The 17537-nt window shown below is 37.1% G+C and overlaps 1 protein-coding gene across 1 annotated transcript in view; it reads right to left on the bottom strand.

Annotated features, from left to right (window-relative positions):
* LOC139758624 (uncharacterized) overlaps positions 1-17537 on the bottom strand; it is a 57236-nt gene that overhangs the window by 34417 nt on the left and 5282 nt on the right. Inside the window, exons 2-9 of the mRNA XM_071680133.1 lie at positions 13401-13650; positions 11565-11690; positions 10622-10815; positions 7969-8088; positions 6027-6146; positions 5400-5519; positions 4296-4421; positions 1954-2073 (exon numbers count right to left, since the gene is read on the bottom strand). Of these exons, the coding sequence (XP_071536234.1) occupies positions 1954-2073; positions 4296-4421; positions 5400-5519; positions 6027-6146; positions 7969-8088; positions 10622-10815; positions 11565-11690; positions 13401-13647 (1173 nt within the window). The 5' untranslated portion in view covers positions 13648-13650. The remainder of the gene's footprint in view (positions 1-1953; positions 2074-4295; positions 4422-5399; positions 5520-6026; positions 6147-7968; positions 8089-10621; positions 10816-11564; positions 11691-13400; positions 13651-17537) is intronic.

Raw genomic sequence — 17537 nt, 5'->3', positions numbered from 1 at the left:
AGGAATCAAAAACTTGTGTATCATTACTTCTCCTAGAATCACCTATCTTCACCCTTCCCATTACATACACCATGATGTTGCTGCTCTCTCTCAACTCTATAGGTATTGTTTTGGTCACTGTTCTCAAGAGCTGTCTGCATAAGTCCCAACCCCCAAAATTTGAGCCCATGGCATGCATTTGACTGATTTTTTTTTTTTTTTTATACCATTCACCATTTCCCGCGATAGCGAGGTAGCGTTAAGAACAGAGGACTGGGCCTTTTAGGGATGCTTCCCACAATTCCCGAGAGGAGACCAGCCACTTGATTTGCTGTTATGATTCTTCCTCCTTAACTCAAACAGCTTAGCTATGAAATTCTCTTCCTTCCTTTGTTTTTTGTCATCATATAACCTAGCTTAGCTTCCTCTAAGAGTCTGGTCTACAAACACAAAGACCTCTGATTAATTTCAATTTTCTTTTCCTTTTACTTTAACCTGAGATGCTCTTGATTGGAACATGATTTGCTCACACTACATCAAAGAGAGAAAATAACTCTACCTAAATTTTCATGTGAAAAATGCACTATAGCAAAGATGGACCCCTTAATCTTTTGGGCATCTCTGTCCTTTAACCAGCCTCCACAGTTGGCATTACAAACCCCACCTTAACAAAATTAATTTTCATAAATGCTGTACCTATACATTTGATCCATCCAATGGAAATGGAAATGAAATTTAAAAAAATAACAGAACAGTGTTTGAATGAATAAGCAAATGAAAGATGTTTCTAACCAAATTCTTTTTTCACATTTGCTTATTGTTTTCTGCATCACAAGTCAGCACCAGGAACAGATCAGAAATTGTCTCTATTACCTTACAGACATAGTAATGTATTTCTGATGAGGTGTTATGATAATCACAAAACAATCAGAACAATTTGCATGATATACAGTAATACTGGAAATTTCTAAATCCCAGCAGGTAAGATGCCCCCTCTTCAAATATAAATAATATTAAGTTTCATTCAATAAAGTGAAAAAAAAGATCATGAAAAATTACTTCATAATCTTAGCTGTCTTGATCAAGACATCATCCATGCTCATAGACCAATTGCTATTACCTCAGCCAGGTGTCAAATACATAAATTAAAATTCATTAAAGGAAATGCACATCTTACTCAGAAGATGGAAAATTACTAAATAATACTCTCCCAATTATCAACTAACTTTCTATGCAAAAAAAGAGGTACAATAAGACAAAGGCTGACTCACATAATCCTCATAAATTACCAAACACAAGCAGCCGATAATATGAGATAATATGAGAAATTTGCAACATGGTTCACCTATGTGATTAGCTGAAGGATATATGAATAGCAGGGAGGATTAAAAGACGCTGGTGTATTTTTGGAGTTGCAGTCATTCATTTTCATTCAAAGGCTGAGCATTAGGATAGTATTGCTGTCTTCCATGTTTAGCAAGCATCTGCAGTTGAGCTACCCCTTAAAGGTAGGATGTGCTCCATAAAGTAATAGCTCTGTATCCCATATCATTAAAAAGAATAAGATTTGCTGTGGACAGTATCAATTACTCTTTATAGCTAGAATACTAATGAAAGAAAAAATTCAAGACTTTTAATGAACTTAAAATGTGGTTAGGGAAGACCAACATGGTGAAGCACTAAAGCAAGAGTATGAAACTCATTCAAACATTTTTTACAAGCTTAACTCTAAGAGTTTGGCAGCTGTTCAAAGTTCACGGTGCTGCTTATAAGCTTCACAATGATCCAAGTATGAAGTTCTGAATTCTATCATGTCTCATCATGTCACATGTTAAATCCTTACAAGCTTAAAAGGTGGTAAGCAGAATTCAGGAGCACTTAATTTGAGAGAGAAGCAGTAGGTTTTCCAAAGGATATCATAGAGGAAAAATTTGCATTTAAGACGAGCTCAATTTAACTTAAATAAGCCACTACCTGGTCACATCCCTCTTCATCGCTTCCATCTTGACAGTCATCATCCATATCACACACCCAACTTGGTCGTATACATTTCTCACCCGATAAACACTTAAAATAGCTTTCGTCACAAACAGGCTGGAAAAAACAAAGAAATCTATTATGTTCTGACCCTTATTACAGTGAAGTCTACAGCAGCAAAAACAAAAATCATCCATTTCTCACAGACAACTTTTCAAAAGAAAATGGTCTGACTCTGGGAAAAAAACTGGTTTGCAAAACAGGGTTGGCAATCTGTTAAGAATTATTTCTGAATTTTCTGTTCCTTTGTTTTTTGGAAGCATTTAAAACTAATGTTTCCAGTTTACTTGGTTTTATGTTTTTGTTATTTTTTAATCAGAAAAAGTTTAATAGATGGGAGCCTTTCAGTTTTCATTCACAACTTAACTGAAACATATGAATATCATCCTAATTATAAAAAGATTTATGATTTTAACTCACAAGTGGTTTTCAGGTACAATCTTAATAGTTAAGCTTTCCTTTACCTTTAATTATAAAGAGTACTCTATATAACTGTACATGGTGATCTCTTAACTTTCACTCTTAGTGTACAAGACAGTAATCAGAACTGTACTACAGACTTCCCTTGCTTACCATGTTATTGCCAACCATAATTTTGAGTATGCGCACTTAAATTAATGTATTCCATTTTTCCAACACAAGAATCAAATTTTTAGTATCCACAGTATTTTTTCAAGGAATGCGCACTCATCTTACAAGGAGGACAATATCAAGTAACTGGTTTTGGTGGTAAGGGATGCAGTCTGTCAATTAAATATTGTACAAATTAATATTCAGTTCTTATTAAACTTCAATCCCAAATACCTATCCACAACATGCAATTCTTCATCATGAAAATTGGTTCTATAGTCATCTTCCTTCCTTTTTGAAAACTAGCATCATATTTTCATTTACAACCACTTTAAGTATCTCTCCTGAACACAACATAAAATGTTACAGGACTCCATCAGCATGAGTTACACCATGAGTGAAGAGTCAACTCTGGCAAAACTATACCATCATAAGCTGGTGAAACACAGCACAGTCTCAGTAAAGAACTCTTGGTTTTAGGAAAGTCATCTGTCCCTTCTACTGACTGTAGTGCAGCCTTAGGCTGCAAAAACCCCTGGAAAGGGGGTCCTGAAGTAATCATATGGTACTAATAACCATGTAAAACAAGTGTGGCATTAATAGATAATCATTTCTAACTGATTATCTATATCTCAAGTGCATATAAAATTCAACAAAGAATACATTTTGTGACTGATTAATCACAAAAATACGTCTCTCCCAGGTTTTTCTGAATTCCTTTTTGATAATTAGAAAATCACTAAAAAACAAATACAAAATTAAAAATGCATTTATCAGGTAATAACAAAAATGCCAACCCAGTCTAAAAATATATCATCTACTGCAATCAGTAAGCTAAAATATTATCTCCACATCAAGACTTTAAACAAAATATCTTTCTATTCATAATTACCTCAGGACCCATTTCTATGAAAGAGTCCTGCTATTACCCAGCACCTTTGTAAAGGCTCCTGCTGCCCAAGGTTATGCTACTCACAATAACAGGGAGTGGGAAGTTCAATGATGAGACTGTACTCCCAGTGATACAGGCTCACCAAAGGTAACTTTTCACTCACAGCATAACTTGAGCAGGCAGAGTACATTTAAACCACTTTCAGCTATCTAACAATAACTTAACATTTTGCAATTCCTTTGAATGCAGTCTTCTATCAAGTGATGAGAGGACAGTGTAGAAGAAAGATGCTTAGGGAATTAGGCAGTAAGGAGAGGTACAGACTTTGCAGAAGGCAAAAGTCAAAGCAACATGACAAATGCTGGAAGAGTTAAAACATATCCACACTAACTCTGGTATGGACTAAACCAATGTATGTTTCTTAATGATGGAAAAGTTTACTTTTCAGCAAAAATGAAAGAGACAAGCAAGCATAAGCTCAAATTCAGAGGCACAAGCCTTAAAAATATGAAGACATTATCCAGCCCATATAACCCTGCTTGTTCCCATACAATGAAATATTCTTGGACTGTATGAGATTATAGGAGGAGGAATCATACTGTAAGACCTGCAACAGGAGGTGAAGATATCGGGGCTATATCCTTCCTCTCCCTAACCACAGTCTGTTACTACTTCAATAGAGCCTACTTCTACTTGGCCACACATTCTTATACCTGCTTACATCTTTCCTTTCCCCATCAAAAACAGCCTTTCATACCCAAGATACCATCCATTTAACCATACTACATGCCACCTTCTCTATCTGCCTACCACTTACCTCTGAATATGAACAGCCATATTCATCACTACCATCACTACAATCATTATCACCATCACAGCGCCAGATTGAGTGAACACACTTGTCACCAGAAGAACACTTGAAGTAACCTTCTTTACAGACAGCCTAAAAGAAAAAAGTATTCTGTTTCATTGAATTTCTTTAAAAAAGTGTAAGTAAAAGTAAGACATTCATGCCCCTATTCCATTATCATTTCTAACACCTAAAAGCTGAACATCTGTAATACTTTCCCATACAATTATTTTATTTTTCAAAGCAAAAACTTCAGATGGTCATTCAGTACAAAAAATTACTCATGAAAATACACACATCATTAGCAAACCAATCAGCTCTAGCAGAAGAGACATGTTAGTTGAAGTGTAAGTCTGAACACAGAGAACTTAGAAGATAAGAACTCATTTAGATACCTGGGAGTTGACACACAATTCAATGGAACCATGGGAGTTAAAGGTAGCCATAAAATGGACACGTTGAGGGATATGTTGAAAAAGAGGTATGTTGAATATGTTGGATATGATTTGCAGGAGAATATGTGATATAAGAAGGGTTGATTGAGTAAAGAAAGACAGGATAAAAGAGGAGTGTTGTCAAAAGCAGAGTATGCTCAGAAAGCTGAAGAGGGTGTGCTAAATGGTTTGAACATATGGAGAAGAAGAGTGAGGAGAGGTTGACAAAAAGGGCATATGAGTCAGAAGTAAAGTAGACAAAGAAAGGATGACACAAATGGAGATGTAAGGATAGAGTGAAAGAGGTTTTGAAGATGTCACATCCATGTGACATACAGGCATTCTTTTTCTTGGTGACTGGCAGTTGGCTGCTAGTGAAGTCTATGGATAATTAGTGGAAACAAACATCAAACGTAATCTTAAAACAGAAGCAGGATGCTCTAAATCATTTTATGATAATGGGAACAATCCTATAAGTGTCATCAAAAGATGAAGGGAGCCATTCAATTGCTAACAAGTCAGTGGTATACTACCATACATCACTGGTTGAAATGAATAGTTTATTCCAGATCACATAAAGTAACACCATATATCATCTACTGGGTAAACCATAAACTTTGCAAACTTACACACGTACCTGGATACACCCATCCTCATCACTGGAATCAGAACAGTCATCATCTCCATCACACTGCCAAGTTGACAGTATGCATCTTTCTTCTGATAAACACTTAAACTCATTTTCCTTGCATTCAACCTGAAAAATAATCAATATAATTCTATAAGTCTGATTCTAAAAAATAAAGATAAAGTAACTAACAAAATACAGATCCTGAAACAAACCTAAAATGATAACAAGCTCATCAACTAGCAAGTTTAGCCTGAACAAGACAGTAGTAAACACCTCACACCTAAATGATGACTTTTGAAAAACTGAGCTGTGTGGCAGCAAGGTGGGGAGATAGACTGGCCACAGTTGAGGAGAAAGATTGGCCACAGTAACATCAAGACTAGTTACACAATGTGATTATGACTTACTCAGTAATTATTCTTTTTGAGCTGTCCTAAAGGAACATGACAGTACATACAATCACATGTTTCAACAGACTGTCACATACATATAAAAGTATTCCTCCTCTACTTAGGTATGCCTGAAAGCTGCAAGAGTACTACATGAAGCAAGGGGAAAGTCAGTGACTTTTCTAAAAAATACATGTTAATCAAATAAAACAACCATCAGTAAAGATTGTGTGTGTGAGTTTACCTTAATACAACCCTCTTCATCACTTCCATCTTGACAGTCACGTTCCCCATCACACTTCCAGTTGGAACTTATGCACATGCCACCTGTTGCACATTTAATCTGATTTTCCTGACATTGAACCTGAAAAAAGAAAGCATAATATAACAAACATGTAATGTTTGGGGGTTTCATACATAATTGTGACAGAAAGAGGTTTTCATTCTTACCTTAATGGGTTAGGAGGATATTTTTCATTATCTTCAGTGTAATCACCAGCTGCAGAGGTCTGTGATTTTGTGAGGGTGACCCTGAACGTTAGAACTAGAGAATTTATGAAGATAACTCAAATCATCAGTGTACACATTTGTCTGTATATTTGGCTGTGAAAAACTATACTTATTTATCAATCTATCTATTATACATATTCGCTGTTTCCCGCATCAGCAAGGTAGTGCAAGGAAACAGATGAAGAATGGCCCATCTCCTCATATACACGTACACATACATAATCGCCCACAAAAGCACATATACATATCAACATATACATACATATACATACACACACACACACATACACACAGACATATACATACATATACGCAAGCACATATCAATACTTGCTTGCCTTCATTATACATAGCTGGTAGTTAGAATGACCTAAAATTTTGTAGGAATCATCAAAGAGACAGCACATGAAAGTTTGTTAGGAACATTCTTTAGCTGTCAAATGTAATACATTGAAACCAAAAATCCCTATCCTCAACCAGGTACCAAAGACCTTTTTCTATGATTTACCCCAGCTGCTTCACATGCCTTGGTTCAAGCCACTGACAGCACATCAACCCTTGTATACCACATCGTTCTAATTCACTCAATGCCATGCATGCCTTTCACCCTCCTGCATGTTTAGGCCACAATTACTCAAAATCTTTCAACTCATCTTTCCATCTCCAGTTTGGTCTTTTTCTCCTTGTTCCCTCCACTTCCCACACATATATCCTCTTTGTCAACCTTTCCTCACTCTTTCTCTCCTAATGTCGAAATGATTTCAGCACACTCTCTCCAGCTCTCTTAACTACACTCTTTTTCATTACCAAACCTCTTTCTTACCCTTTTCTTACCCACTCGATCAAACCATCTCACAACATATACTATCCTTAAGTATTTCATTTCCAGCACACAGGCACCAATATGACTACATTCATATACTAGATCATTAGCCCTAGAAGGACTTTATTATCAATTTGTCATTAAGATCTAATTACCTCTTCCTGTTTATACTCTTCTTTCTCCCTGATTACCAAATCTTAACTCTTCTGTGTACAGACCATTTTTACCCATTACCTTTCAACAAGACTGAACTAATGGCACTTGTCAGAGGCATCTGACACATTACTTCTATCTGGTCGCCTCTATTTGGTCATCAATATCAAAATACTTCAACCAGTCTCTGGTCAAAAACACAACCCTACCTCTAGTCATCAAAATCTGACTCTTCCTATCAGGTCGCTTACAATCAATTAAACTGACAACTTGTCAACAACCTATGGCTCCCTCTACTTGATCACCACCATTTGACAAACAACCTAATCACTATTTACAACTTCAAAAAAGGGATTATTTTTAGCTGGTTACTAACACTGATCACCCCCCACATGGTCATCAACATCTGACTGCCTCTACCTAATCACCAGCATCTTTCTCTTCCTATTCAACAAGACCCAAATAACTTTGATACTATTGCCACATACAAACATCTGACATTCTCCAATAGGTCATTAACATCTATCACCAGTATAAGACCACCTCCAATTGGTCACTGTCATCTAAAAACCTCTATAAAGTGGCCAACACTAGTACAAACCTATCTGGTCACTAACACAGCACTTATTCTGGTTGTTCCCTGACATGTGAAAACCATAAAATATCATCATCTGACCCTAATTCTAATGAGAACTCCTACCTGTTCACATCCCTCTTCATCACTGAAATCAGAACAATCATCATCTCCATCACACCGCCATGTAAATGGTAAGCATCTTTCACCTGATGAACATGTAAATTCATTTCCTTCACATGCAACCTGAAAAGAAAATTTCATTCTAATCTTAATCTATACAGTAGGACTATCTTAAGGTACCTTGCGACAAAAAGTAATCGTGCCTTTAAAATACTACAGATAAAAGTTATAACACAGTCCATACTCCAGTATAACCATGTTATAAAGAACTGTAACTAATAAAAATCTATATAGAGAAGCAAGTGATATTTTTCATCCTATAAACACTCATGTTATAAAACCTACACAGAAAAGCAGGAGTTTCTTCTTGTAAACAGTGATATCTATATAATTGTGTGCCCTCTTTGAACCTATAATCATTGACAGTGGTTGTTCAATACAAAAACGCAAGCTTAAAAACTTAGTATTATTGCTTCCATACACACTACTAAGCTATCACTCATCTCTTGCCATTCAAAACATCCCATCAACCTTCAGGACACTGCTGCTTGACAAGAGTATGGCAACGGTCATCAGTTAATATGTCTTTGTCATGTATGTCACAAAGTGCCTGCATTATTCTTCATCTATTCAAGTCTTCTCTGTTTATGTCTGCATGAGTGTGTGCACAAAACTAAACACAGGGGCTGAATGCAGACAGGCAGGGCATTACAATTCACAAGAGGATGAAAAAATTCTCATCTGTAGTGAGATTATATGGCCTCCATCACAAATCAAATAATACTATAGAAAAAGTTAATTGCTTAACATTTTTCAGTCAAACTTACACCACTCACTGAATATATGTTTCATGCAAGAAAGAGAACAAGTATTAGTGTGAGGAGGTGAGGGAAAGCGAGTTGAAATGTGTTAAGTAAAATAATAATCATAAGAGTGAAGGGGTTTGAAGCTGAAGAGGGATTATTTATAGACAGAAGAAAGAGAGTAAGTGCTATGACAGAGCTTTGAAGGACACTACTGCAGACAGAATTACAGGAGGAAGTCACACTATCAACTATTACAATGGATAAACTAGAAAGTTACCCATTAGAGAACAGAGTAAAGCATACAAGAAAGGCCAGAAGAAAGCAAAACTTACGCCACACCTTGTCAAATGCTTTGGAGATGTTGAGAGCCATGACAAATGATTCACTAAAATCCCTGAGAGAAGGGCCAGAGGTGAGTCACATAAAAGAGATTATCACCAGAAGACCTTGCATCATGAAGGCTGCATTAGTGATCAGAAAGAAGGTAAGTTACTAAGAAAATGAATGTTGCAGAGAGTTTCAAAGATAGTTTGGATAGCAGAGGTGAGTGTAACTAAGCAAAAGTTCGAGAGAAAAGAAAGTTTCCTTTCCCATGGAGGTTGCACCAAAGGATGCTTCCAAGGAGAAATTTGTGCTTCTAAGACATAGGCAAAGTACAAAAGCAAGGACCAAAGTTAGCTCAGAAGCACACTCCCTTGGGACACGAGGAGGAATGCTACCTGGATCATACAGCTTGCCTATGTGAATCTGGGAAAGTAATGAAAGACCTACATGAGGAAAACATGGAAAAGGGAATAGGTTCAGTGGGAGAAAACAGGTAAGGAGTAAACACAGAATCATCTAAAGCAGAATTTGAGAATACTATATCAATTAACACTGCACTAGACTTGACCTCTGCCAATGACCTGTTAAGGGTGAGACACAAAAGGCTGAGAAGCAGCACTAGAGTTCATTAGTTATGGAGACTACATTACCATGGCCATCCCCCTGAGGGAGTTCCAGAAGGGAACAGGCATCAAATATATAGATAAAAAGACTGTATCAGTTGGAGCATTACGTAAAGATTAATCAGGTCAAAAGAGAGGAGGGAGGGTTGAATTACAGAAGTTACTGGAGATAGTTTTGGAATCTGGAGAAAGAAAAATCAAGTCACCAAAGTATTTTCTATTCATGAAGGTGTTTGACTTCACAAAGATCAGGTTCGACTCATAGAAATCTATTTCATCCACTTCAGTGCTTTTAGTCCTTTCTGAAACTTCTTATGCCCTGATACATTCACTTGCAATGTTCCAAAGCTTCTGTACCTTGCCAACATATCTCTGAGAATTTGTGTAATTTTTTGTATCTTACTTAGTATAAGTGCTACACTATAATGATTGGTTGTAGCTGCTGATGTGAGTCAATTTGCATGTGATTATCTATGTGTGTGCAAGTATGAAGATAGGTACAATTACTATATATAACCTTATGAACCCTTTTATGGGGCTCCTGAAGCTTTAAGGCTGTGCTCTAATCAGAAACAGGGAAATGATCTCACCAAAGGTGACTTTTCACTCGCAGTTTAACTACATGTACATAATACAGTTATTTTCTTTATATTGCACAACTATAAAACCTTTTCATTGGGCTCCTTCAGCTTAAAGACTGCTTTCTAATCAGAGTCATAAAAGAGTTGGACCTCTTTAGGATTAAAAGTTCCTTGATGGGGACTGCATCCTTTCATCTACTGACAAAAATAAAGCCTCACCAAAGGTGACTTTCCACATGCAGTAAAACCACATGCAAGCAGAGTGTAGTAACACCTATACATATAGATATATGTAAGTATTGCACATTTTCTACCTACTTACCACATCTTTGACACTGATACAATCAGCAGGCTCATCACTGCCATCTTGACAATCAACCATACCATCACAATGCTGTTTCAAAGGAAGGCAGCTGCTGTTATCACATATAAAGTGGGTTGCTAGGTTGCATGTCTCACTTGATACAGGTCCTAAGTCTGGTAACACCTCTAAAGTTGCTGATGACTTTGGGGATGCTGCAGCAAGAAAAATCATTACATTAAAGTATGTTTGGTCATTCCTAAAAAGCTGTAATTATGTGTACTATCTTCCTAAATTTTTCCACATGCAAACCTACTTTTCATAACAAGATCTGAAACTAGAACAAATCAAATACCGTAGGAGGAATAGCCAACGCATCATCTCAAAGTTTCTTACAAATCTCGTATTACCCAACTGGATCAATTTGTAAATACCAAGAAGGAATACCATCAATACCTTAATAAAAATTATGAAACAAGAGAATGCCTTTGTTAACATATCAAAAATAACATTCATAAAGACAATACTTTTGAAAAATGTATTTCTGCAAGAACTATTTCAAAATATTAAGTTTTGAATTATAAAGATATTTCTCTTAAGGATGGTGTCCTGCATGCCATTAGACCCATGGACATTTGAAATGCTTACATATTGTGTTCATTTTTCACTCATTTATTTTTCTATTCATCATATATATGATTTATGAGTTGGAACTTCTTACTTGCAGGCAAGGTACAGGTGTTATCACTATGTAACTTTCATTCTATGGTAAACATAGTATGAACCTAAAAAACTTCTTGAGAGATGATGTACAAAAGTACTTTTATAGTGTTTGAGTTTTAGATGAATGGAATAAACTAAGCAACAAAACTGTGAATGCATCTTAAAGTGATGAGTGATGGTAAAAGTGTACAACTACTTCCTCATATTGCACAAATAAGTAATTTCACACACACATACACACCTGTTACACTAGTCAGGTGGGCACTCAGCTGGCTGACAGACTCTTGAAGAGATTCGAGGGCTTCATTGAGTGTATTGATCCTCTCGAGCAGAGCTGTGAACAGGTGCTGTTCGCTGGTTAGTTTATCTGTAAAGTACAATGTTGGTGGCTGTAAACAAATGTTGTTTATACTGAAGAAGTGATGTTTAATGGTAAAATAATGTTCACAACCTGGACAACAATCTCTTGATCAAGATGATAAAAGCAATTCACAAAGAAAGACTAAGAAAACACTAATGACAGGGAGAAACACCAGAAACAAAAAATTGATGGATTTGTTACTATATGCTTAGGGTAAAAATCGAGGAAGACATCCCATCCTAAGTCCTCAAGTTGTGGAAGTGACTAGACAGATGTCCTTGTGGCATAGTAAATTCATTGAATCATAATAACCAAGTAAATTTTTTGTTATGTGAAAATGGAACCTTATTTCTAACAAGCTAAATAAGATTGTTTCTATAAAAACACAAGTAATCTTTTTTATATATTTTCATACCTAAACTCAAATTTCATTGAGTTCAATCTTGATATTCCATACAGGAATACCTCAAAGCATCTTTCACGCTATCCTTTTACCTCCTCTGAGTTTTTCCCTTTTCCTTGAACCTTCTACTTCTAACAATCATGCCCACTCAGTCATCCTCTCCTCACATGTCCTCTCAATATGTCAAAACGATTTCAACATACCCTCTTCAACCCTTTCATATGTGTAACCCTTTCAATACCAAATGCCTCTCTTACCCTGTCATTTCATATTCAATCAACCCACTTCATACCACATTCTGGTCTAAAACATTCTATTTCCAACACATCAACCCTCTTTATACTTTTTATGAAGGGTCCATGCCTTAAATCCATACAATACGGTCAGGACTGGCATACCATCAAACATACACACCACTGTTTTCATATACAGTGATCTCTCTTTCCACATACTCCTCAGCAAGCCCAGAACCTTAGCCCCCTTACCCATCCTGTGGCTCACTTCAGCTCCAAAGGTACCATTTGCTGCCACACCCATGTCAAAGACCAATCTTATCCTTGTACACTAAGTACACAAATTCATCACATATTATGACATAAAAGTATCTTTTCATATCTTAAACTTCTTAAACACAAGTGGTGTCAATGTAACTCATCATAAATTCTTCCTCTGACAATTGAAATTTATTAATACCAACTCTTTTCTATGACTGCATTCATCCAACTCTTCTTCTCTTGAGCTTTCAAATAAACTGCAATAAATCATCTTCATAAACCTGTCATCTACCATATGGTCTTCCTTACTAACATTTATCTTCCTACTCTTATGACAGTTATTTATCTCTACTGCTCTTACACTTTAGCAATCCTGGCCTCCATAAACTTGGGCTATAAATCCATGCACTAGGACAAATACTTCCTCACACAAGCTTTTTGCCTGTTCTACAATTACAATGTCTTTTACTGAACAGAATCCTTTCAGTGCACCTCAATTGTTTTCACAAGCAAGCCTCATTCCTGTTATCATCCTTACTTGCCTTTGCTCATGATTATCAAAATTCCTTCAATTTCCAACTTTTCACAATTCAACTTGGTATTCTAGTAGCTGTGACAGCTCCTTTATTTCAAAGCCTAAAAAAGACTGCATTTACTCACATTCATTTCCAGGATCCTCTTACGCTTTTAGTATGAAAAAGTTTAGACCAATAACCCACAGTTTATGCAAATTTCCACAATCTACTGCGGAGGTAGCACACATGTGATGGATTAAATAATTACAATAACAAGTGTTGGACTGGGACAAGGAAGCCTCACCTTGGGATTGTGCCATGCTTTTACCCCTGAAGATACTTTTGAGAGTGCGCTCTAATTTAGACACAACCAACTGATTAAGACGAACACTCTTTTGAAACCTCGGAGAAAAGTTTTGATCATAGTTGTCATCATGCTCAAGAGCAGTCTGGTCATCAAGCACATCAGGTATCTTGACTGTCCCAGGTTGAACTCCCAGCAACAGGGTGGAGAACAGCACCCATAGCAAGTAATGACTGAAATTTGACATCACCTGCAAAAGAATATTGGTATGAAAAATGAGGGAACTTTATTTTGGGATTTCATTCCAATGAAGAATATATTTTGTTTTCAGTACCAACTTAAATATATTCAACATCTTTGAAGTGAAAGAAACCTAATGATAAAAATGACAATGGGTGTATATATATATGAGTTTGCATACATAGTTTAATGTATATATCGATAACACAGGAAGAGATTTCAACAGAAAAGTTAATAAGCATTGGTGATATATGAGTTGGGGATGAAAATGGTATGTATCTCTCATGTTTACGATTTCAATGACATGGCTGACTACAATTAACTGTTGACTGTCTTCAAATCTAATGATCACGTCAAGAGATAAGCAGATGAACAAGGATACAAAATTTACAATAATCAGAAGGGTAGTTTTCTTCAACACAACTAGCAATTCCAGATCGGTCACGTCTGTAGGAATGGTATCTTTACCCAAGTCCCCAGCAGGAGAGAACTATCCAATTACAGACTTCCTGTGGGAAATGGACATACGTACATCCTGTTATCGTGCTTCGGCTCCTGACACTGATCTCATCTAAGTCGAAACTGGATTTACGAAAACCACACATTTCATTTTCAAGGTATCTCTTTATTTTTAGGCTCAAATGGACACGCCATGCCAAGCACGCACGCGAAAGTTAGCAGAAATTGCGAGACATCAACATTTCATTACAAGCATACAGGAAGTAGTTCGATTTCCGGAGCACACACATAAACCCCGTCTGGGATGACCCACATGCATGAGCATTCACCACGATATAATGCAACTTTTGGCCGGCAATACACGTACGTAATCCTCAACTCTAAATTCATGGAGGCACACGCACGTCATATGCAGCAGAGCCTCAACCTGTCTAAACTGCATTGTGTGGTGGCTAACACCTGTCTTTTAAGCGTGTAAGCATGAAGTTTGCACGAAAGGCGTTAAGCCGAAAGATCACAGTTATCATGAATTTTGAGTAATACATTATAATACCAGATATATTATGAAGTCATATGAAATGACATTGAAGATTGCTTCCCGACAATGATAGTCGTACAACTTCTATATAGAGATGATGTCAATACGACTACGAAGGACTCATTCGTAAATGCGTGATCAATTCGGTAGTGGAAGCTGCCACCATTAAGGTATCAAAGCATTTTCACAAAGCATAAAACATGGGGCAGACTTTATATACAATATTTCCTTTCATGCTATTCGCCATTTCCCGCGTTAGCAAGGTAGCGTTAAGAACAGAGGACTGGGCCTTTGAGGGGATATCCTCACCTGGCCCCCTTCTCTGTTCCTTCTTTTGGAAAAAAAAAAAAAAAAAACGAGAGGGGAGGATTTCCAGCCACCCGCTCCCTCCCCTTTTAGTCGCCTTTACGACACGCAGGGAATACGAGGGAAGAATTCTTTCTCCCCTATCCCCAAGGATAACAATAATATATATATATATATATATATATATATATATATATATATATATATATATATATATATATATATATCAAAACTCCTAACATCTCTAGGGTTTCCTTCAACTAGGACCGGCTGCGCTACCATCAGCAGCAAGGAAAGGATAGACTTTTTACAAAGGCAGAGACTCTAAGCAACACAACAACACACAGAATATACTACTGCAACTAGATGTCAACTGCTTACGAGATAGCTGAACCCGTTCTACGTAACAACGTCTCCAAAAAACATGGACCACACAACACAGCAAAAACAAGCTACTTTTCTAGTAGTGACATAAAAGTAACCTCATCACGAACAACCAGCTATATAAAAGACTCGTACTTTACATGACAAGAATCCAACGTACTTTATGAAATCAAATGTCAAAACTTGTACACTGTCCAAAAGAGACTTGCTCTACGCCGACAAGAGGGCTTTATCAATCCACATGTCACCTAAAAAAAAAAAAAAAAAAAAAAAAAAAACACTCCCCTTTCACAGGACACAAATGTTAAATCTATACGGATACTATGTCGCGAACTAGATACTAGAAGCCTACACATCGCCGAAGCACCAATTATCGAGGAGCAACTACCTAAAATCAATGAGCAGAACACGGGCTGAGACAGGGTAGTACAACTACATGCTCCAGCACCACTCAAGAGCCCATGAACAGTGCTACACGCACGTCCGCATACTGGTATTACCCAGCCATACCCGACAACCCGCAATCATTCCAATCCGCTCCACTGACCTCTACACACGCTCCTGAAGATGATTGGATTCAAACTGAAACGTCGAGATAAACCTTGGAGGTTCTTACACAGCCTCCACAGCAATGTAAAAGGGATGTCAGACAAATTAAAAAAAATCAAAAAATTGAATGAAAGAAAAGTTATCAGGTCAATTAACAATATATATATATATATATATATATATATATATATATATATATATATATATATATATATATATATATATATATATAGAAAGAGAAACGCGACATTCGACGATTATTATTTCGTGGTAGTGCAGAACATCCCCATCATCTGACAGTTTTATAGAAAATCCACAACACTGTGAACACAGAAGTTGACTCATTAACACAGACACACACACACACACACACACACACACACACACAGTGCATAGCGGTCTTGATAATACAAAATCTTTCGAAAAACTTCAACAAATCAGAACACCCAAACACTGTAGAACACTGTAGAAACAACCCAGGTTGTACATGAGCAGCACAACACGCACTTATCAGTGTTGGTTACCTAACAAATTATGAGAGACTTCCATCACAATGAGACACGCTAAGAGGATTTGGGTCCTCACGATGTCGGGGGGTAATAGATACGCAAGTTCTTTGGAATGTGTGTACACAAACAGGAAAATATCCTTTACCAGCAAGCCAATAAACACGAATTTTAAAAAGCTGTATGTGAACAGAGAATGTTCAAGAGATGGAACCCCACCAGTGTAATAGTCTTTCCCTGTACAGTGCAACTAGGCGATTAGTAGGATGAGAGAGATTGGTGTGAGAAAAATTGGTACATTAATATGGCTAGGTCTCATCAATACATTAATATTATTACATCTTCAATACATTAGCATTACTAGATCTTATATTCGATACATCAACATCACTAGATCATATCTTCAATACATCAACTTTACTAGACTTTTAGGAGGAGAGAAACTAATGAAAGAGAAACTGATACATTGCCAAGATTGTTAGATCTTATCTTTGAACAATATGTCAAGTGGGGAAAAAAAAGTGGTCATGCGCTGCTTCAATTTGAGTAACTAATGACCTAAAAAGAGCAGAGTTAAGAGCCGACTCAAAGGGTTGATATAATCGTGGAAACTACACAGAACTCAACAAAATCTATGGTGTGATAAATGAGTTCAATGGCCGGGAACCTGGGTATAATGGTGGGAGGCGATGTGAAATTTCCAGTGAAGGAGTGGGAACATAGGCACCTCAGCCTCAAACACAAAAGCTTTGAGAAAGAGGGAGGGGTGGTTCAATAAAATATTGCGATGGCGCTTCGCATTGTGCTGTGGAGAAGCATAGGAGGCTCCTCAGCCAAGTATGAGGAAGCAAGGAACAAATACAGCAGAATAAGGAGGAAGAGACACCACCTGACATCCACACATCATCCACCTGTCATGTACATCGCCATCCACCTGCCATACACATCACCATCCACACTACCAAACACACCATCCACCTGTCATATACATCACCATCCATACTGCCATACACCACCACCATCCACATTGCCAAAAACACCATCCACTTGCCATACGCACACCACCTTCCATACACCTCTGGCAACCACGGTCCCAGTATCCTGTATAACAAGACCGGAAAGTGAGGTATGAATGTGCATCGTGATGGAGCAATT

This window comes from Panulirus ornatus, chromosome 31, assembly GCF_036320965.1.
Source record: "Panulirus ornatus isolate Po-2019 chromosome 31, ASM3632096v1, whole genome shotgun sequence".
Classification (NCBI taxonomy): Eukaryota; Metazoa; Arthropoda; class Malacostraca; order Decapoda; family Palinuridae; genus Panulirus; species Panulirus ornatus.
Note: the sequence above shows the minus strand (reverse complement) of the source record. Positions and strands in the feature narration are given on the sequence as shown.